This window comes from Condylura cristata, unplaced genomic scaffold (assembly GCF_000260355.1).
Source record: "Condylura cristata isolate star-nosed mole 26May11 unplaced genomic scaffold, ConCri1.0 scaffold00030, whole genome shotgun sequence".
NCBI classification, from domain to species: domain Eukaryota; kingdom Metazoa; phylum Chordata; class Mammalia; order Eulipotyphla; family Talpidae; genus Condylura; species Condylura cristata.
Genome location: NW_004567131.1, coordinates 12,886,501 through 12,910,113, shown reverse-complemented (window position 1 = coordinate 12,910,113; position 23,613 = coordinate 12,886,501). Strand labels below are relative to the sequence as shown.

The 23,613-nt window shown below is 44.6% G+C and overlaps 1 protein-coding gene across 1 annotated transcript in view; it reads left to right on the top strand.

The window, feature by feature from the left end:
- Positions 1-22,142, top strand: part of PRKCQ (protein kinase C, theta) — a 108,597-nt gene extending 86,455 nt beyond the window's left edge. The window contains exons 14-18 of the mRNA XM_004691227.2: positions 137-199; positions 6,394-6,532; positions 10,617-10,805; positions 18,846-18,974; positions 20,973-22,142. Coding sequence (XP_004691284.1) covers positions 137-199; positions 6,394-6,532; positions 10,617-10,805; positions 18,846-18,974; positions 20,973-21,128 — 676 coding nt within the window. The 3' untranslated portion in view covers positions 21,129-22,142. The remainder of the gene's footprint in view (positions 1-136; positions 200-6,393; positions 6,533-10,616; positions 10,806-18,845; positions 18,975-20,972) is intronic.
- The last annotated feature ends 1,471 nt before the right edge of the window (positions 22,143-23,613 follow it).

The window sequence follows — 23,613 nt, the reverse complement described above, 5'->3', positions numbered from 1 at the left end:
TGGGCACAGCTGCATGTGCACACCAGGTAGCAGCATGGCACGCAGAGCACTCACTGGATACCACAGCAGGCCAGGCTTGGGGTTTTGAGTTTCCTCCTCATGCATTCATGCTGAACTTTGCTTTTGCTTTCCTCAGGTTTTATGCTGCTGAAATCATTCTCGGTCTGCAGTTCCTTCATTCCAAAGGGATTGTATACAGGTAAATCTTACTCTTGGGAAACATGTGCTGAGGTGTCCAGATTCTCTGATCTGGTCAATTTGGTCACTGCATTTTAGTATGTGAAATGGTCAGTGAGCATCTCTGGCATAAAGTTCTATACCAGGCTTCCTGCCTATGGAGGTGACATAGAGACTGCAGTTCCTGTCTCAAAAGCAGTAAGGTTCTGGTGTTACTCTAATCTTGATTTCTGTTCTTCCCTTTATCCTCCCTCTTCCCTCTGTTTTTCCCATTTTCCCCATCATTCTGTTCCACTTTAGCTTCATATCATTACTCACCCAAACCCTCCCCAAACCCCCAGTCCTGTTTGGCTTTCCTATATTTGTTTTGGGCCACCCAGAAATGCCCATTGTTTATTATCCTTTTTGGGGGTGGGGGGTGGATTGCAAGGGGAGCTCTTTCTTGAACACTCAAATGCACCTATGGAAACCTGTCACACTTTGTCCAAGTGAGCAGGACACCCCCTGTACACCTCTAAGGAGTGGATGTCTGTCCAGTTGCTGCTCTTGCCTCACATCCTTCTGATGAAGCCCACTGTATGTTCCTCAAAGCACAGCCCAAACTGGTTAAAAATACAAATCTTCAAAAGCTTAGTTGTCTGGTTCCGATTCTGTGCAGATTAAGGAGAGGAAATGCATATAAAATAGAGGTGCTAGAGATGAGGCTGGCTTGGCTGCTGAGACCTGCAGAGGCCACAGCTAAAGGACTGTCCAGGAACCTGCCCACAAGGGCAGACACCCGCGGGCCAGTCTCTCATCAGTGGCCATGTTCACAGGAACCAGAGGAGCAGTGAAGCCAGAATGATGTTCCAGCCCAGATGCTGCAGACAGCACCCTGTGAAATAGATGGGAATGTTGTGCCAGGAATGGTCTGTACTGCACTTTGGTGCTCACAGATGAGGCTACTGTTATCTGGAAAATTCCCTTAGGGAAACCTCTCCATTTCCAGAGGGTACCAAGAGTGGGGCTAAAGTCTTGGGAGGTTTTAAAAGAATCTTCTTAAGCTGTTTTTTTTGGCAGTCTTTAGAAATCATTGCTTGGTTGGCTTGAGGTTTTGTTTTTTAATCTATCAAAAAATAATTATTTAAGAAACTATCTCATGCCATTCTTTAGTTCTCAGGAAAGTGAAAAATACCCAACATTTTTTTTTAAATCCTGATCATGTGGGGTTTATTTTCCCCTTTTATCTTTTTATCTGCAGTATACCTATATAAAAACAGAGAAAGTGTGGGGCAGATGGATGGATAAATGGATAGATGAGAAAAATAGAGAAAAAGTAGGAGACAGCTCTCTTAGAACTGAAAAAGACCTCATAAGACCACAGGCTTCCACAGAAATCATCCCTCCACATCACAGTGCTTCCTTTTTTAATGTCTACTTACAAATTATTGACATTCAGAACAAAAAAGATCAGTAAGGTCCATCAGTGTCTTTAATACCACAAAGTACGTCTACCTTTGAGGTCTCACTATGTTTATGGACAGAAAATCATGTTTTAGAAGGCTACTTATATGCCAGCAAGAAAGAGTACTGGGATTACTTAGTAGCATTTCACTGATGATCCTTGAAGGCATCAACAAATTATCACAATTGAGGTGAGACCATCCTGGAAGACCATCACATTGAGACTGACTTGCCTTAAGAAGTAATTCAAGTGCCCAGGAGTCACTTCAGAGAGCTTTCCATTTAGCAACTGAATTGACAAGGGAATTGCATGAATGTCCTCCTTTTAACCACTTATGATGATTTCTGGGTTTGTTCACCAAAGAGGTTTTAGTTACAGAGGTCTGACATAAGAAAAGACATAAACTTAATAGTTTAAAACAATAAAAATGTATTCCATCATAGTTCTGGAGTCTAAAGATTCACAGTCAAGTTGTCACAGGGTCATGCGTCTCCTGGAATCTCCCCTTGATTCTACAGTTTCTGGGGCCCAGATGTGCCTGCATTTATGGTTGCATCCCTCCAATCCCTGCCTCCATCTTTATATGACCTTTTCTTCTTCCTGTATCCTTGCAAAGACACTTGACATTGGACTTAGGGGCCAGATAAGCAGAATGACCTCTTTTTGAGACCCTTCATTGCATCTGCAAAAACCCTTTTTTCAAGTAAGGTCACCTCACAAGGTTAGGGTTTAGAATGGGAACCTACCTTTGGAGGGCCCCCATTCAACCCTAAATGTCCACTGGCTGTGTTCAGTGCAAAAGCTACAGAAGCCCCAACCCTAGAGAACTAATGCAGCCAATTGCTGGACTTTTGTTCTGTTTTGATTTTGTTTGGTTTTTTTAGAGGTAAAATAGGAGTATGTGAAAAGACACACGCAACACATTCTTTAAAAGTCCAAGTGAATATGATTCTAATTAAAAATGTAAGTGCCAGAGGGAAGGAAAATAAAGATAGCATCAGAACTGGGTAAGGATATGCCAACAAAAAATGTCTATCAGAAAGAGGAGTTTTGTAAGGGAGAAAGGCTATACAGATGGAAGGAGAAAGTCTAGATAAGGCACAGAAGTAGGCATGGGAAGGGCAAGTGGTCGATGAGGAAGCAAATGAGTCTGTTTAATTGGAGTGGCTATTGCTGCATGAGGGGGCATGCTGGCCCATCAGCTAGTGACACCAGAGAAGCAATGGCATCTTCAGGGATGCCTCAGCCGTGGTTTGGGTGAACTGTTAAAAGAAGTACCTGGAGGCCCTCCCTGGTGACACAACGAGTTAGGACACAGCACTGCGAGCTGGTACAGCTGCTTCAGTGAGAGTTCGATCCTCCACCACAGAGCTGACCCGCATGGCAAGGCAGACCTCTCCTGTCTGACCCGCTGCTTTCCTCAGCAGTGTGTTTCCTCAACCTGCCTGTTCTGCTCCCCACTCTAATTCTGGTGAATCCTCTCAGCCTCCTGCACTTCTGGCCTACACCTAAGCTCCTGTATGCATAAATAATCTTAAAAAAAAAAAAGTAGCTGGAAAATTTATAAACATGGAAAGAAAAGAATCTAGACTCTCAAACCTTAGAATGTTAGACCTGAAACATACCTTAAGATTACATGTTACTGATGATTTAAGCCCCTAAAAATTATTGTCATAAGGATTATACATGAGCTGTTCATAGCATCTGCAAGATAAGCTGCAAGATATACCCATTTTCTAGATGAGTAACTAGACACGTGGCTTGGCTGAGCAACTTGGCAGTAAAGCTAAGATTAGGCGGGAGTTCATCTGATCCCCAGTGTGCTTCTTCCACATGGAAAAGCCTTCCTAATATTACCCACATAAGTCAGTGAGAGACTTCAGATTCTCTGTGGTACCTGGTGCCTTGATCTGCTCTCTCAGGCGGGCAGGCAGGTGCTCACAGCGCTCATCAGGAGGCCTGGGCTTAGAGTTGTTTCCGGGTTTGGTGGCCTGTGAGGTGCACGTGAATAAGGAGCTGCTGGTGCCTGAACACACCGGGCCCCTGAAATTTCCAGGCGGTCTCTTCCACCCTTGTAGCCCACCTTCACGCAGGCTGGCTCGTTCCCATTCCAACTTACAGTGCTCAAGGCTTCCATGACCTTTTCACTTCCAACTCCAAAGTACACCAGTTCCAGTTTAGAAGGTGGACTGAAAACTGGACATGAAGCCCATTTTCCTAGCCTGAGGCCCAGAGAACATTTCTCTTTAGATTCGGTTAAAACATTTCTTGCAGTCACTAGCAAGACTAGTTCAAAGAGAAGGAATAATAGGACAGCTCCAGTCAAGGGGACGTAGATGACAAAGTCTGGGTGTGTATCCTAGCCCACTGCTGGCTGTGTGCACTGCAACAGATCACATAAACTATAAGAGCCTGTTTACCATCAGAAAAATATGCATAAAAATAATTACAAACAAATGACAAAATGCATGTGAAAGCAAGAAAGGCCAGGCTAAATGCTAGATATTATGTTCACTGTTCTTCTGATCCATGTGTAGTACTACAGCTAGATATCTGGCTTCCTAAAGAAGATTCCAGAACCATTCTTCAGCCAAATTTCTGGACATATGCAAATGTTGCAAATAACAGAAACCAAAATTATATCAGTGTTGCCTACAACATGGATTAGAAAATGACCCTACAATTTTAACATAAGTTAAATGTTACCTATAATTAAATTTACTGAAATAGAATCCATAAGTCTCTATGAAAATATGTTTAATGAAAATGAAGGGGCAGGGAGGCAGAAGACCTGACTAAGAAGAAGACTCAGCCATCCTGGAAGTCTTTAGTTCTGATGATGAAAGTGTGACTTGAGTAGGATGAGAGGCACAGAGCTAATACTGCTGTGAAGGTGACGCACACTCAGGGACCCAGATCACCCGGGCAGACAGAAACTGCCAGTGAAGAGTCCATGATAGAGAGGACCAAGCTGGCCCAGATGGACGATTTCAACTCCAGGAACAGTCGCTCCCTGTGTCACTCCACAAAAACAGAGCCACGTTCCACTCTTGATTTCTGACTTTCACAGACAATGGAGAAAGTGATCAAAGGAAACAGCTTTTCAAGCCTGATGGGCGAGGAAGTCATTCAGCACACCTGAACTGAGCGTGCACACCCCGCTACCTGCTGTCGGCACAGTCACAAGTAGCAGCAGCATGTATGTGCATGTGTGTGAAGCTTACATTTTAACAAGGGAGACAGAACAGCAGTGGCAGGAGCTTCAGACTAATATGAATACTGATGGCAAGAAACAGAAGGACACTCCAACTCTTGCTTAAGCAAAATCTCAGCCTTGTGAAGAAAATAGAACCAAGGATGAACACCCCTCAGAAACCAAGGTAGCTTTTCACTCAGCTCTGTTTCTCTTGGCGTCTCCTTGACCTCTGTCTGCTGTGGTCTAACCATATTACTTTTCTTTTATAAACTGGCTGTCTGTTCCCAAAAGGTGTGCTGATGACACGCCACGTGCGGTCCTCAGTGTCGTTTCTGTTCAAAAGCGTCTCTTGTCTCACCAAACCAAGAGAGGTGAGTGTCACCATATTGAAACCCCAACATCCCCAGAAAGAAAACCACCCAACCGAGTCACGTCAGCTATCCACCCTGACAGTCAACTGAGTGGTGAAGATGGGCGCTGTCAGGTTCTGTGGAGCAGAATCTTTGAGACCAAGCCACCTGAGGAGGAATTTTCCTGACTTGGTCACGGAAAAAAGAAAGAAAACTTGATGTCACTTTCAAAAATTTTATGATAATAGAAATTATATAATAATAATGACAATAACAAATTATATAATAATAGAAAATTCCTTTGCACCAACAGGTAAAATCCCAGGGAGGCATAATTCAGCACATTTGTTTTTAAAAATCTAATAGTGTTATTTTTCTCTACAAATGGAATGGGCTGCTTTGTTGGGACACAAGTTTTCTAAGGAAAAGAGAATTGACTGACATGGTGTTTTTGTATCAGATGGATTCTGCTTCTAGAATTATTCTTAATTAGGAGCAGCCTTCCTTGGTTGGCCTTAGAATGCGGCGTAATTGAATTTATGCACAGAGAAGCAGAAATACTAAGAAAATGGCATAACATGCATATATTTTTAGGCCTTTCTTCCCTCACCATTCCCCCAGAAGAGGGCTGGGATGAGAGCTTCATCCTGAACATGTCACATGAACTCTGCTCCCTGGTAAATCAAGAAGAGGAAATCAGTGGCAGCCAGCCACAGCCTTAAAGCATCGGTTTGTCTACTGCCCTGGTCTGGATGTATTAGCTAAGCGGTGAAAACACCAGCTTACACCAAACCCGTCATCAGCTCCCAGGCGCCAAGACTGTCCAGCCTTAGTGTTTTGTGCACCCAGCAGTGTTTCCTGGTGGTGCCTCCTAAACTGAAGGCTGCTGCACTGAAGAGCCAGCCTGTCAGCGCGGCACTGCATCTCACCACCCACGCAGCTCAGACAACATGGCCCCAGCGCTAAAGACATGCTAGCACCATGCTGGGCGCGGAAGATGCAGAGTCAGGCCCCAGGAAGCTGCCCTGGGCCAAGGAGGACTACTGGAAAGATCCTGAGATGCGACGCTGGCCAAGAAGGAGAGACCAGAGTGGACAGAGGAGTGCCAGCGGGGTGGCCAATGGAGGACTGTGAAGACAGACAGCAAGCGGCACCCCCCTGTGACAAGTCTATTCTGACAGAATTGTATTTATTAAGTGAGATTGTGCTTTGCTTTACTTTTTCAGGGACCTGAAGCTAGATAATATCCTGTTAGACAAAGATGGACACATCAAAATCGCGGACTTTGGAATGTGCAAGGAGAACATGTTAGGCGAGACAAAGACCAACACCTTCTGCGGAACCCCTGACTACATCGCCCCAGAGGTAGGCATGAGCGGCTCCCGCTGCTTCCGCCAAGCCTAAAGGCGGTAGATTCCGGTATTTTGGTTCAGGCTTGGTTTCTGAGTATTTTCATCAACATGGCTAACTGTAGAGGCTGCTGCTGTGGGGGGCGGGGAAGAGGGGTCCTTACGTCACTTCTCCAGAGCTTCAATGACTCAGTGGGTTCTTTCCACCCCACCCTTAAAATAGATCCACTCTGCACAGACCAATCCTAAAGAACCAACTAATGATTAAAACAGACTCACAAGTCTCCACTTGAGTCAGTCCAGTGGTTTCCTTTGGGGGCTAGCAAACCTGAAGGCCTTTTCCAAGCTGCCACCTATAGCACGGGCTGGGGGCTGAGGTCCCACAGACATGGCACTCTATGCACCAGAACCACTTTGCTCAGAAAGGGGCACCAATTCAACTCTGCACCTCTCCCCTGTCCTGCCAACCCCCAGCTGTCTGCCCAGGGGGATGGACACCCCCTTACCATCAGATCTCTCCAAAAGTATAGCACTTATGGGTACTCTTCTACTTTTGAATTTCCTTGGACAATTGCTTTAAGTTCAGGGGTTGTTCCTTATTCACTTTTTAAAAACCTTTTTATTTTGAAACAACTATAGCTTCATGAGAATTTGCAAAAAAAAAAAAAAAAAGTACAGAGGTGGCACCCATATGTCCCCTTCAGCTGCCTGACCCCAACGATGACATCTTATATGACTATGGTTCAATACTAAAACCAGGAAGTTCATAGGTACAAGGTGTGTGTGGTTCTGCCCCATTTCATCACAGGGGTGAGCACACAGCTGTGTGCTCATCCCCTTGACCTCCCCAGGGCTGAGTGCAGGGATTGACACCAGAAGGTACTAATAAACCTTTTGGGGGAATGAACCAGTGATCAAATTAATAAATGTGTGATGGGACATGGTGGTTGGATAAACAGCAGTGAGCTTCTGATTTTCTGGGTGAAACAAATTTAGCGACAAATCCTTATCCTTACCAAAGTAACGTGGTACCCTGAGTGTAAGGAGTATGTGGCATGTGCTCATGTGCTGCTGAATTTTCTTTTAATTGTTTTGATGCAAGACCGGTGGTCACTTAGGACCAGTGCTTTCCTGATATCCACATCTGCATGGTGAGCCTCAAACAGACTTAACGTTCGGGCTCTGTGAGGCCGATGGCATGGCAGGTATCCCTCACTATAGGAGACAGCAGGACTGTGACAAAGGGACAAAGTCATTGTTATCTAAATTATTTGATTAATGTTAGAAGGGAAAACAAGACAAAAGCAGATGAGATCATAGGAAGTCACCAGGGGCTGGACTAAAAGTGGCAACAGCAGTCAGTGATTTGCACCATGGTTGCAATAAAGACAACACGCACATGACCACATCAGACAAAGGTTTAAAACCAGGAGACAGCATAAAACAAAAGGAGCCTCCTGTATTAAAATCCCAAAGGACGAGGGTCAGAATTTAGCTTTCAGCTATTAACTCGAGGACTTTAAAGAAGACATTCACTCCCTAAGTCCAATCACCATCCTTTGTTAAGTAGGGTTGACACTGCTTACTTCAGGGAGTCCTTATAAATAAAAGACAATAAAATACCCACATGCATTAAGCAAATATTCTGTGTATAACTGAGTGTGTATCTGCATCTTGCCTCTTCCCCCTAACTTACACCTGAAATTCGTTTTTAACATCACCTAGCTTTGGAGACTTCATTTTCACGGCAGCTCTCTCCTGTCCTCCAAATTGCTTTTTATTCCATATGAAGCTGTTCACAAAGCAGTGCTGCTCAGAGCAATTTCTGGTTGCTTTTGGGCTCCCCCTTGTGGATCTTCTTAGGAATTCCATGTGAACCACTTCCCGGTTTAAGGCAAATCTTTGAACTAAGATTAGGAATGTATGCATTTTTTTTTTTTTTTAACATTCTCCCAAGTCTAGTTTTAATTTTTCTTTCTTAAGGAAAAATTGGCTTTCACTAAATTTTGTAGTAACTCTACTATCTGTGATTAGTTAGGGCTAGCAGATAGCAATTTTACACTAGCCAATGACAGATGGGAAAATCGATTTGCAGCTCCATCTTTATGTTCAAACAGGTACCAGTTCATCATAACAGATACTTAGCTAGTCCTTTCTATAGGACACAGCACCTTTTCTTATTTTTTCCCTGGATTTTTGCAATAACCCATAGTAAGCTGGCCAGTTAGTACCACCACTTTTCACAGAAGAGGCCCAAGGAGTCCAATCCAACACTACACAACAAGCCAAAGTAGAACCTGCAACATTTTGCATGGTCAGCATGTTTGCTGTATGGTTGTCTGTTTAGAAAGCCTTAGGCTAGAAACTCTAGGGTGCCTCCAAGACTCACTGAAAGCTGAGCTTGTATCCAAGGACAGGAGAGGTGGGACAGGGTCCGAAAAGTCACATTATTCCACTGCGTCAACATTCAGCAACACGAAGACACGCCCCTTCCCAGGAGACACAGTGACAGCTAGACTGTAGGGTTGTTTTTCTTTCTAAGGCCATCAGTGCTGAGTCTACCATGCCTTCCTCAGGCGCTCTGAGGGTGAGAAGTTTCCAGTGAGGAGCACCAGCAGCAAAATGACCTCTGTGTGTGTGTGTGTGTACGCACGTGTGTACATGCACATGTATATGCTTACACCATGTGCTGAGCAAAGACCAGAACCAAGTGCAAGTAGAAAGCAGGGCTACCCCACGTGGGGCCAGCCGTGCCTTTGAGAATAAAAACCTCCATACGTTGCCCCTTGTGGCTCTCAAGGTAACAAAGCAGCTTGCCTGCCCCTGTCCTGGGGTCTGCAGCACCAAAGACAAGGATTTCTCTTCTCTTTTAACAAACTGCCCTTGTGTTCCTACTATGCACGCATTTTAATTGTGGTAAAATATCCCCGTCATTAAGTTTGCCATCTTGAACATTTTTAAGTGTGCGATTCAGTGGCTTTAAGTACACTCACACTGTTGAGCAGCCAACTTGCAAGACATTCTCATCCTGTGCAGATAAAATTCTATGCCCATTAAACTTTTGAAAAAAGTTCCCTTTTCTCAAAGACTCTAGCAATCACCATCCTCTTTTCTGTCTCTACAAAATTCACCGCTCCAGGCCCCTCATGTAAGTGGGTCATACAGCATTGTCATTTTGTGACTTGCTCATTTCACTTAGCATAATGTCTTCCAGGTTCGCACATCTTAGAGTATGTGACATAAATTTCTTCTTTTTAAGGCTGAGTAACATTCTATGCACACAAAAAGCACACTAGGTTATGCATTCGTCTGCTGAGGGACCCTCTGTAGTGGCTACATCAGTTTGTTAAGGTGACATCAGTGCTCCCTTCTTCCAACACTGAATTGGGAAGTTTCTGGAAGCCAAGATATAATGGCTTTTCTGCCAGGGAATGGTAAAGTCTTTTAAAAGTTAGCTGGGATTCCAGACTTTATCCCTAAAGAATAAACCCAGACCAATTCCACTGCACCTACCACTCTCAAGCTGAATGTGAACTTGCTGAGTCTTGGAATTCTGAACTTGGCTAGCTTGTTATCCTAGGACCTCTCTCTCAGCAGTCACAGTTTATTCTCCATAGTGGTGACCACAAATGCAACTTCTTATTTGCACAGCAATGGCAAGTGAGGCAGGCTTTAAAGAATAGGGTTGGTCAGGTGACCTCTCTAGATGCTATGTAGAGAAACCGTGAGAAGACAGGACAGCAGAAATGAATAAACACATGGGCTTGGTTTAGATATTCACTCGGGACTAAAGAGCTGAGACACACACCAGCTTCCCAGGTCTCATACCCACCACCCACATTCTCACCTCAGGTACCATCACCCAAGGTTACAGCACATTTCAGTTAGCCACAGCCAGGTGGAAGGGAGAAAATGAAACTCGAATATATACTTGGCATTGGTCACTCATTTATACCCAATCATTAGCTTCTCAAAAGATAGCTTTCAGTGATTTTGGTTAAAACCATGTATCATCATTACTACCAATTGTTTATCACCCTGGATTTTCACTCATCAACTGCATTTTTATTAATTGTGCATCCACGCCTCTGGTCCCACAGATCTTGCTGGGACAGAAATACAACCATTCTGTTGACTGGTGGTCCTTTGGCGTTCTCCTCTATGAAATGCTAATCGGGCAGTCGCCTTTCCATGGTCAGGATGAAGAAGAGCTGTTCCACTCCATCCGCATGGACAACCCCTTTTATCCACGATGGCTTGAAAAGGAGGCCAAGGACCTTTTAGTGAAGGTAAGACTGTCAAGGAGACTTTCCAATTTTATTCACATTCCTGTCTTCACTTTGTCTCGTAATTGAAAAGCATGTCAAACCAGACTGAAATGGGAGTCTCGCCATGCCTGTTTTAACTAACACCGATATGGCGAACATCAGTTATCAAAAAGGTAAATGGTAAACCTACATGTGTATAATCTATAGAAGAAATGCCTGGGAATCAAGTCCTCGAATCTTTAATGCCCTCTTCTGCTCCTGGCTGAAAGTCTGGATGGGATATATGACTTTTCTACTCACTTCACAAGAAAGACAAACCTCATTATCACTCTTAAGTTATAAAGCACCATCTCAGTTGAGAAATGTAAATTCTTCAGTCCAAAATGTAAGTCATCAATCTCAACGTGAAAGCAAAGACTTGTGCTCACTAGTCTCTGGTCCAAGTTCATGGCCAACAGCTGCTCACCTTTGGAGAAGGTTGGAGTCACTTGTCTCTTTGTCCTCTTCCTCTCCATCTCACAAGTTTTGTTTTTAGATTGTAGCAGGACAGAAGCAGGGAGAGGATGGAGAAAGATCTGTTCTACGTGGTTGGGTTAAATTCATGTTCTTTGAACCTGATAAGATGGTTAAAGCCATGACTTCTGTGAGGCATTCTAGAAAAGTCTTTGGAAATACCTGGCACTGGGGACGTTTTTAGCCAAAGCCTTTGAGAGATAAGTGTTCAGTTCATTCCCCAGCCCAGCTACTGTACCAAACCCTGGTTCAGCAACATAACATCTCACTAGGAAACTCACTGCTCACTGTCCCGGGGTGCAGGCTTTCTGAGGCAGTTCTTACTGTAAATGCCAGCTCTCCTGCCTGCCATGTTCCTACTGTGCCCAGTAGAAACACTGGCGTACCCTTCACCATAAAACTGGGAGTACAGGCTGTCACCATCATAGAAGTCCCAGAATTCATCAAAGTAAGAGTTAGACTTCTGTGCATCACCACCTGGGGTGCACTAAGAACTGGTAAACGATGCTACAGCTGTAAATGAATACTGAGACTCACTAGCCCTGAGCCACCAATGCAGAGATGTAAGAAGCACCTGAGAATCACAAAGATTTGGGCTTTATTTATGCAAAACTGTTTGCATTCCAATCTCACTAACTGATTTTCACTGTTATCTTTTAGAATGCAAAATCATTTCTCATTTCAAATGCAAAATCATTTATCATTTAGAATGCAAAATACTACCTACAATGTCTGGGTGTAACAAGTTGTAAGAAATAAACCATGCTAATGCAGGCTTATTGCATTAGCTAAACCCCTCTGGCAATTCTCAATGAGAGAGACCAACCCATGTGATCAAGAGGTTAGCAAATCTAGGAGAACTGGATCAAGAATGGAGGTGTGTAGACAAAGCAATGTTTTGATTTCTACTATCTCCTATCTCAGCAGGCTAAAAAATAATCATTTAGGGAAATGATTTTTAGTCTTCCTCTTCCTATACTGAAAATGAGAATGGATGTTGACCCTTTAGAAGCTATCAATGGATCTGAAACATAAACTTAGATCATCAGGCTCATCTTTATTCCACAATCTACTTTTTTTCCATAAAGAAATACTTGAAATTAAATGTAAAGGGCATATACTTCCACCTCCCCAATACAACTAACAATTTGTCCAGGGTTTTAAAAATACTGAGGTAACTCTGGCATGCTCCCAGGAAATCAAGATTTTGAATCTGAAGTGCTAACAATGCCCTCACAGGATATCTAGTGCCAGGCTGAGGTATTTAAAAATCTAAGCCAGTTCAATTCAGCTTTCACTTTCTGACTGCGATCCAAGCAAGCAGTACATTTAGAAAACTCCCCATATGACCAATTAAATGCACTTTTAGTAACGAACAAAGCACATCTAAAATGAAAACTGATTTCAGAATTAACCAATTAAAAATAAAAAGATAACAGTGAAAATCAGTTAGTGAGATTGGAATGCAAACAATTTTGCATAAATAAAGCAAGTTCAAACATTATCATAGCTGCTACATTTACTTTACAGTTGGTTCTCTGAAAGAATTAATGCGAGGCAGTGCCAGCTGTGAGAGCATGCTGGGTGGCTTCCACAGCAGAGTTTATTCACTCACAGTTCTGGAGGCTGGAAGTCCAAACCGAGGTCCAGCAGGGTCATTTCACCACAAGGGCTCTTCAGGCTGCTGCTGGTTGCCTTCTCACTGCAATCTCTCAGTCCAGGAGAGCTCTGCTGTCTCCTCTTGTAAGGACTGATCCTGATGGGTCAGCGTCCTATGACCATGCTTAAACCTAGAGACTTCCTTACTCCAAATACAGCCCTGTTGGGAGTTGGGGCTTCGATGAGAGAAGTTTGAGAGGACACAGCTCAATCAATAGCCTGAGATCTACAAAATGGCACAACAAAGCCCACCAGAAAGAGAAAATAAGGAAACAGCTTGGGGCTGCCAGAAGGTCCTGAGCAACAGCTGTCTCCCCCTGCACACACTGATGGCACGAGCCGAGCAGTCGTGCTCCCCAAACCCAGTGCCATCCCAGCACCTGTGAGAGCTCCAGGCAAGGCATTGGTCACGGAGGGTCAGAAGGAGTTCATCAGCAGGAACTCCACAGAAAGAGGTGGAAGACATGGTCTCAAAGGAGAGAAAGATAGATTAAGAAGGAAAGGATTACTTCAGGTTGGAGAAGAAAAATTGTGTGTGTAGAATGCTACTCAGCAATAAGAAGAAACAGACTGGACACACACACAACGTGGATGAATCTCAAGGGCATGATGTTGAGTAAGACAGTCACTCTCGAAGTCCACCTACCAGATGAGTCCACTTACGGAACATTCTCGAAGGGCAGCACTGTGGAGACAGAAGTCAGAACAGCACTGCAGGGGTCAGGGTGGTAGGTGCAGCGGGATGACTTTTGGGGACAAACCGAGGGGGATCCATGTGGGAACGGAGCAAGTCTGTGTTTTTCCTGTCACAGTGGTTACTCACATCTGTACCAGTGTAAAATGGCAGGAGTAGCAGCCCCTGTGGCAATGCCAGTCTGCATTTTGCTGTTATACCCTATCTAGCTAAGATGCCAACATCAGAGAAAGTGAAGAGCAAGCAGGAGCCTATGTAGTCTCTTTAACTTGCTGTGAATGTATTTCCCCAAAATTCATACACTGAAACTCTCAACTCCAATGTGCTGTGTCCCCCCAAAATTCAAATGTTGAAAGCTCTAAACCCCAATGCAACAGTTTTATGAGATGAGGCCCTTGGGAGTTAGAGAGTTAGGTTTAGATGAGACATCAGGCTGGGGTACTTTTATAAAGGTCACAATGGGATTCATGTCCTCACAAAAAGAAGAGCCTCTTCTTCTCTCCCTCTGACAGGACACTATGGGAAGGCCACCTGAGTGCACACATGGTCCACACAGGCCCTGCTGGGCTCTGCCTTGCCAGACTCCAGGACTGTGAGAAATAAATGTCCTGTTAAGCCACCCAGCATGTGGCATTTTGTCATAGTCACCCAAGCAGACTAAGACACTGTGATTACTTCAAAATTTTTTAAACTCAATTTAAGGCTAAATGCCATGCATAATGCCAAAAAATGGTCATCTGCAGAGTTTCAGTGGCAGAAGAAAAAAAAAAAAAGATTTGCTACACGATTAGAAAATAACCTTGGTGGGCCCTCCCTGGTGGCGCAGCACAGAGAAGCTTAAGCCACTTCCGCATGAGTTCGATCCCCGCCTGCCCCGGAGGTGACCACATGGTGAGGCAGACCTCTCCTGACCCGCTGCTCCCCTCAGCAGTGCACTTCGTAGATCTGCCTGTTGTGCTCCCCACTCTGTCTCTGGTGAATCCTCTCACCCTCTGCATCTCTGACCTGTACCCCAGTTCTGTACGAATAAATAAATAAATCTTTAAAAAAAAAAAAAAGAAAGAAAATAAGCTTGGTAATAGAGCAGAAACTAAGACAATTAAGGATAAAGAGGGGGGAAGAAATGATTGGTGAAAGAGGCTTAATCCAAAAAGAAGAGCCCAGGCCTATCTTTCCACCAGAATTAGTAAAAATTCCAGGTAGTTGATCTATGGGGAAGATTGTTCTCTTGAATATTCTAGCAATTGGGCCGATAAAAACTAATTTTCATCATGCAATTTGCTAAGCTTAAGAAAGACTAGTTTTATCCCTGCCCTTCACTGGGGGTATAACGTTGTGCCAATAGTCTGGAGGTCCTGTCTCTGCAAAATAAAATCAAAGGCAAAACCATTTCTGAGACACTGACTGCAGGAGATTTTACATCATGTTGTGAGCCCCAGAAGTAACAGGGGCCCTGGGAGGGCTGAAGCATCCGTAGCATACCCCATCCTCTTTCGCCCTTGAGGACAGGGTGCAAGGGGCAAGGGGCCCGCTGAACAGCTGCTCGCGCAGGAGAGGCCGAGCTCACCACCAACAGCAGCCGCGACATGCTGTTCACAGGGCGGCTGTCCTCACTTACTCATTCAGGATGTCCCATCCATTTGTTTGGGAAATGAAAAAGTAATGATCTCAAACAGAACTACCCCTCCCTTTCATAGAAAGCGATAGCTGAGCCAGGAGGGAAGGGTGAGAGGCTTCCAATGACAGTGCTGAGTCCTGGGATCATCCTTAGCAACCCAGGACGGTTTTTTCGCCCAGTCAAATAAATTTAAACAGACTCTGGCTACATCCTGGCCATTTGTGCTATTTCCTACAAATGTAAACCACCCTTCTGACAGCTTTTAGGGACAAATGCAAGTCTACCTTCATTGCTATTTATTCCCTCCACACAGCTTCCCTGCTGCAGGCCTGTGACCTCCTGTGGGGTCATCCTCATCGCCAAGACATGGGGGCTGAAGAAGGGAGATCATCTGATTTTCTACAGGGCAGAGAAAATGATTTTTCTCTTCTGAGCAAAACTAGAAAGACTCTAAGACTATTGAAGTTCAAAGCTGGTGGTTATATTGATAATCTCCTCAGTACACACTTTATCTTTAAAGAAATGTTTTTTTATTTCCCAGGTACACATGCCAGGCACAGAAGACTCTTTATCATAATCCTCTCAGTACAAAGGCCACAAGTGACTAGAAAAGTCTAGGAAAAGCCTAACAAAGTGCGCACTTCGCCTCAGGGCAGTTATTTCTCATTTAATTCCCTGAAGTGCTTCATTATAACAACAGGAGCTAGTTTGGGGCCAATTCCTACGGCATTTATGTCCTCTCTCTCGTCTCGTTTCATCTAGAGGTCCTTCCAAAGTGGAGGTCAATCGTTTTAGTAGCATCTCAAGGAAGGAGCTATGGGACAAGTCACATATTCCCTCTGCTTCTGAAAAATCAATCTGCTTTCCCATCTGTTGACTCATCCTGTTATTTGAGTCTAAAGAAAAATATGCTCTACTGTGAACTTGGTGCCTCTTCTTTATGCAGAAAATAGGAGGCTAATAGAAGATGAAGACTGAAGACATGTGGCCCGAGTAAGTGGGAAAGACAGCTAATCTACTTACTCAGCAAGCACTGAGCATCTACTTGTGTGGCTACCCTGCTAGATCCCGAAAGAGTACCTGTCCCCCAGGGCTTACCGTCCAGTGGGAAAGATGGTCTTGGGGAAATGCAGTGTGCTGATTTCCCTGGTGGAGGAGATGCTGGAGGATGTGGGGCGAGGCTATTCAACACCAAAGCCTGAGGGCTGCTTACACTTTCAGTTCTGATGCCTGGACCTGTGATCTTGAGCAAGTTACTGAACACTCTGAAATGTTCCCTCAGCTGACAACTGGGATAACCACAGCAGCTTGCAAGCTTGCTTCTAAATCAGGATGGCACAGTTGCACAACGTCCTACTCTTAGAGAACACTGCTTGGAATGGATGGTGCGATCAACTACCTGACCGTGTGAGGAGCCTGGAGGGGAGGGTGAGCACACCATGAGCTGAGGTCACCTGAGAAATCTGCACAAAGAGGGGGTGTTATATAAATCCTGAGAGGTGGGTCAGGATTTAAAGATGAGGAAGAGAAACATGGAAAGAAGCATCTCCAGACATCAGGGAACAAAGAAGTGTGGTCTCCTCAGTGGGGGGACAAGTCTGGTCAGCAGGATGTTGACAATGGGCACAGAAGGGCAGAGAAAGCCTGGAAGGCCCACCCAGGGGGGCTGGGAAATTAGAACTCACTTTGAATTAAAGAAGATGGCCTTTCAATCAAACCTTTCATTTTGCAGATGAGGAAACAGACTCAGCCATTCACCTGCCCAATGCGTGGGTTGTCAGCCCACAGATGACAATCTCGTGTTATTTCCACTGTGTAGCGTCTTTCTAATGGGGTGCTTTGGAACTCTAAGTTTCCATTGAGAAGTTCAACAGCTGCCATTGGGGAGGGGTAAAGAGGAGAGAAGTTAGGACCGTGCAAGCAACTTACCACTTAGACTCAGTGGTGGCTTTGATTTAGAGCTTAAAAAAAATATTCCCCTAATTTTAAAAGGGAAAAATAATCTCCACTTTGCATGTTATTTTAGTAGAGCAGAACTCAAACTTCCCATGCAGTTAGGGAACATAAGCAGAGCAGTGTTTTAATCTAAGCAGGCTAGTTGTTTTTAGAAGAGGTAAAAGCCAGAGCTCCCTGCAAACTTAGGTGTGGATGGAGGTCAGGTCTGGCCAGAACCGCATGGAAAATCCTGCATCTCAACAGGGCTTCTGTTCCAAGACCCATGCCTCCATGTAACACCCCATAACAAGAGGTCACTTTATACATAAACATGGAGCTAAAGTAAGAAAAGGGATCAGCTCCTGGGGGCCCAGGGACTTTTCCAGTTTTCACTTTGGGACTCTCCTAGAGTTTAATGCCCCTGACACATTTTACATTTCAAGAGTTTCCAAGTTTCTTTCGTGTCCTTGCCAATGCCCGTTTTAACCCGAGGGGATAAGTAACAGAAGAGGGCTCAGTGCAAAGAGGAAAATACATATGGAACAGGTCAGCGATAACCAAAGATGGCCTTTGAATAAAATGCCGTGTCCAGCAGGTTGGCAATAAGAAGGGCTCTCAGCCTCAGAGCCTTAAAAAGGCCAAAGCTAACTGTCAGGGATTAGTATTATTCTACCCAAAGTAAGCTTTTCCTACAGCAAGACTGTAATGCTAAGAAGGCTGCTTTCGAAGAAAGCAAATTTAATTAGCAGGCAATCAATCAAACAAATAAATTAAGTGGATTTAAATAAAGTTAAACACTCAGAATAAAATGAACTATGCTGCTGAGTCTTACAAACAGGAATCAGTGCACACCTTTACCTCTGGGTGGGTGGATGTGTTAGCATGAGTGTATGTATTGTCACTTACCCCTGAGCACAGCCCTGGAGAAGAACACTTCACTCACTTTACAGGTGAGGAAACTGTGACTCAGAGGTCCCGAAATAGCACAGGACACAGCTTCTTTCAAAATGCGGTAAAATGGTTACCAGTCGCCAAGGGGCAGGTGGGCAACAGGAGCGTGGTGATTACGGGCACCAACTAGCAACCAGTAGACTCAGATTTAAGACTAATCGATTCAACGCACAGTATAGTTACTGTAGACAACAGTGTTGTACTGTAATCATCAAACCTGCTAAGGGACGAGATTTTAATTATTCCCACCGCTAAAAAAGTGGCAATTAAAAAAAAAAGTGGCAATTACTGTGATGACAGTACAGCCTGCGATCCTGACAATCACATCACAATGGCATCTTAACCTTAAATGTATCACTGCCATGTGTCAAATATATGTTTTTAAAAAAATCAAACCAGGTCTGTGTAAAAGATAACATTTCTAGAACAGAGTCAGGAAGCAAAAGCCCAGCATCTGTGGTGGCTCATCTGTGGGGAGAGTGCTGAATGTGCTAACTAGTCTGACTTGAGAGATGGTGGTTTATAAAAGTGAACAGGAAAATAAATCAAGAAAAGCAAGCGGCAAAGAGCCGGGTCATTATCTTTGCAGAGTCAAAAGCAAGTAGCCTGCAACCCATTCGTGGGAAAGACACCTCCATCTTTGGCTCAGGGTGCTTCCCTGGAGAAGTAACTTCCTCTTGCTCTCTTTCAGCTCTTCGTAAGAGAACCTGAAAAGAGGCTGGGAGTCAGGGGAGACATTCGCCAGCACCCTTTGTTTCGGGAGATCAACTGGGAAGAACTTGAAAGAAAGGAGATCGACCCACCTTTCAGGCCTAAAGTGGTAAGAACCTTCCCAAGTGGTATGGTTCAGCCTTTCTGGCTTTACTCCCAGGCTGCCTGCACCAGCCCACCCCTGGGTGCGGCTCCTGGAAGAAACTGCTTCTTAACCATGATTCAGGCTGCTTGATGAGTGGGGGGGCTGGAGGGTTGTTGCCCTGGTTCACAAAATTTAGCCTCTGAGATCAAATGTGCCTGCATGAAAAATGAATTGCCTTAACCCCACTGTCTGTGAGAAGCAGCCAGCAGAGGACACGTACTCTTTGCACAGAGTACACACAGCATGTCCGGTCACATCTTGAGCCCCAAGCTTATGTGTGAACCCTGCACCCCATGTCAGCAGTGCTGAGACTTTTTTTCCACACCACTTGTAAAGTTTACCTGATGTGTGTGATTTCTCCAGGTAGCTACATTCCCAATGACAACTGTTAGGTCTTCCTGGGCTTAAAGAAGAAATTGGTGCTTAAGGAAAGCCTGGTCTCTAAATTCCCGATGAGCTCCTGTGCCTGCGTGGTGTGTGCATGTATGACAATGTATCACTAGCAACTCACCAGCCCCCAGTTAAAGGGCAGGAGGATACATACAGACCTGGCCATCATCAAGTGCAGACAGAAGTAAAGCAAAGCTACGCTGAAAAGGCTTGCAGGTGAAGGGAGTGAGGGTGATAATGGCACACGAGTGTCCTGAATGCTCAGAACGTACACTCAGAACACCTAGTAGGGCCAGTGTTATGTTACATGTGCGTTAACCAAAATAAATGCTTTCTAAGAGCACAGGGTAGAATTGACCATTTTAGCCCTTACTGATGATGGCTTGGAACAAGGTAAGGAGCTGGGTAGCTAGAACAACTCCACTGTCTGCACTGAGATGCCCAGACTCACAGACTTCATTGCAGACTGTCACCTTAAAAACAGCTTCTGTCATTATCAGGAGAGTGGGTGACCAGCAGTTGGTGTGTATCCAAGGTTAGACGAGTTCTCAGCATTTGTCCCAAGGTCTGAGGATGATCTAGGGATTACACATTTGGCTCTTGTACTCTCTATTATTTGTAACAAATAATCTGTTAATGTAAAATGAATTTTCACCTTGTGTTAGCTGATCAGGAACAGTGTCATCCCTTGTAGATGATGACTTGGTATTTTACACATAAAAATCAGACCTCTGGCCTACGCATTCCCTGTAGAGCTATTCCCAGGTCTGCCCGTGGGACATGGGAAAGGGTTTCCCTAGCCAGCTGTCTCAGTAGTCAGGGGCCTCAGGTCATCGACCTCACCTGCTGGTGGGTAGGAGGGATGGTTCTGCAGGAAGGACCTGGTTCTCAGTCATGCTCATATCAACCAGTATCAAGGTGCCTTTTGATGATGGTTGTTCTGAATCTTTGAAGGCAGAATCCCACACCATTCTGAGCAGTATTTTGGAACAGGTGTTTGATTTTATGTTGTTGGTTTCCTGTCCTGGGTACCAGTGGACCAACTGGCTCACAGGGAACATTTCCCAGTCAGTACTAGCTATGAAACAGTCCCAGGTGCTTAATAATAAAATTCACCTGGGTAGGAAAACCAGTAGGGGTGAAGCTTTTGGGAAAATAGGAATATATCATTTGCTCAACTTCCTTTGTCCCTTCCCTTTGCCCTGGCCCTTCAGCCCCCCTGACTTTCCACCCCTGCCCTCACTGTCCCCAGGAAACAGAGGTCAAATTTGGACTGGGCACTTTTTCAAAGGTTGTCACTCCTATTTGTGTAAACTGTAAACTAGAAACACTGGATCCTATTTGAAGATATACCACAGAATTCCTTCAGATAAATTTAAGTATACCACTGATAAACTGATGACTAGGATTTTAGAGAGGGTCAATAAAGTCACAGAGGATCATCTGGGTGACTTCTGTTTAGTCTATCTGCAGATGCTAACATTGCGTGCAGACTGTAGCCTAGATGACTAACGATAATGAATTCAGTGGTTGACTTTCTTCTCTCCCCCACTCCCTTACACATTTATCCAGAAATCACCGTATGACTGCAGCAATTTCGACAAAGAATTCTTAAATGAGAAACCCCGGCTCTCATTTGCTGACAGAGCACTCATCAACAGCATGGACCAGAACATGTTCAGAAACTTTTCCTTCATTAACCCAGGAATGGAGAGGCTCATTTCCTGAGGCTCTTTCTCCGGACACCTGAAGAAATTTGAACTGGTTCAAGTGACACTTCTTGGGTTCCTTTTCAACTTGGAAAAGAAGAGAAACACTCAACACTGAAGGCTGAGACCTTTTAGCTCCTCACAGACTCTGTAGCAGGAAACCAAGTCTACTTCACTCACGACAGAACCTTTGGTTCTGTCCTGTCATCCATCACAGCCACTCCTGAGGTTAGGTCTTACTAAGTGTAGTTTATGTGAAAGATGGTTCTTGCACTGTGAAAGATTTGACAGCTTAATACTGCTCTAAATTACGGCTCTTCACTTGGGCACCAACTGCTGAGGAATGGAATGCTTAAGACTCAAAGACCAGAATCAGCTGGAACATCACAGGACTGGGCAAACAGTGCCTGGCACAGTGGATCATGCAGCCGCAGACACGTGACCACTAACCCACTTCATTCTGTTTACGTCTGTGAAAGTGTAAATGCTGGTGGGTGGGAGGAGCCCTAGTAGGTTTTATGGGAATTCTTCACAATAAACATAGCTTGTAACCTGAGATTTACAAATCTGTTCATTCTGATTAGCCATGGAATTCACTGGAAAGAGGAAAATGCAAAGTGGAAGAGGTCCTGTCACTAACAACCCAACACCTGCTGTGGTTACCGTGTCCACATAGGTGTTAGAATGCAACAAAGATGGCGTGGTTTTACTCCTGCTTATAATAATCCTATTCTGTCGATTTCAACACTGGTGATGGTCACCAGTTACCATCCTCATAGTATAACAAAGAAGGAAATAATTCCTCTAAGAAAAAAAGAAAACCAATCCCTCCTTTACCAGTACTGATGATCTGATGGCTCAGAAGTCTCTCTGCAGGCATCATTTAAAAGCCCCGGGCATGCTATTCGTAGTAGTCAGTCTTGTTTAGTTAGAATTCTAGCTCTACATTTTTAAAGTGTCTGTGCTGTTTGTATATTTTGATAAAACGTGACTTAATGACAGAAGTGGATCTGTAAAATTGGAATAAAAGAAATATGCCTCAATAGTTTAACTCCCTACTCGCTCCTTCATGAACTTGGTTCTGACATGGTCATCATGAAAACATACCTAGCATTGAGTTAAGGCTTTAAATCTGGGGAATCATTGACAGTCCCCCAGATGGGTGAGAAACGCAGGATAACCCTTGAATTATTGGTGTTTCACTCCCCTTTTCTTCCTAAAGAAGTATATCCTCTACGGCTCCCACACCCAAATTCTTCTCTGTCCTCTGCCCTCTCTCCTGCCATACATCCTCCAAGAACTACAAGAACTAACCTGCCACCAGCCCTTTCGAAATGCCCGCGGTCCTCCTCTCCTTCTCCAGTGTTTCTGGACAGAAGACCCTCTCTGTATGTCACCCCATTGCCCTAGTCCCAGCACTTTGCTGTTTCACCCCCTACTGCTCTGACTGCCCCAGGCTGGTCCTCCTCCTCCTTCCCTTCACCCTCTCTTGCCTTTGGGATCACTCCCGCAAGACATCCCAAACCCACATCTCCCGGTCTAGCCTTTCTGCCAGACTTCAAGGAATCTCCATCAACTTTTTCTGTTTTCTTATGTTCTTCATGCATCTTGCATTTCCTGTTCCTGTTTATGTCACCATCATTGACTAGTCATCACTGACTATCCCCCTTGCTGAGTCCCCCCCCCTTTTTTTTTTTTTTACTTCTTCGCTTCTATCTCTATAGTCTCTCCAAAACACACATTTCCACTAACTTCCTCTCCTGCTAACAGCACTGGATTATTTCATAAGCTCTAAAGAAGCTTCCCCATCTTAAGTCTCTCTCTCCCGTTTTAATTTATACACACACAAGATAATACAACACACTGTAGGGTAGGGAGAACTTCTCCTCTACCATTTTATGTAAAGTACCTGGGATCCTGAAAATTAAATATACAAAAGACAGTTATAAAGAGCAGTAGGTTTTCAGCCCTCCCTGGTGGCACAGCAGGTTAAAGCACAGCATTGGGAATCGAAAGCCACTTCCGCATGAGTTCAATTCCTGCCTGCCCCGGAGGTGACCACATGGCGCGGCAGACCTCTCCTGACCCGCCCGCTGCTCCCCTCAGCAGTGTACTTCGTCGGTCAGCCTGTTCTGCTCCCCATTCTGTCTCTGGTGAAGCCTCTCACCACCCCTGCACCTCTGGCCTGTACCCTAGTTCTGTATGCATAAATAAATAAATCTTTTTAAAAAAGAGCAGCAGGTTTGCACTGGTGGGCATAACACAAACACCAGAGTGCTCAGTGATGAGTAGCTCCCAGTGGCCAGAAAACTGGGTTTATACACTTAACTTAGTAGGTAAAAGAGGGGAGAGAAATGGCTCCTATGGGAAGAGAGAACTGGTTCCTTTAGGAGAGACAAGTGGTGGGTCAGAGAACAAAAAGGAACTAGAAAAGCTCGCAGTAATGTTTCTCCATACAGGTCTGGGTAGCCTCTCTGTCTTTTTCAAGCCCTAAAAACTGCTGC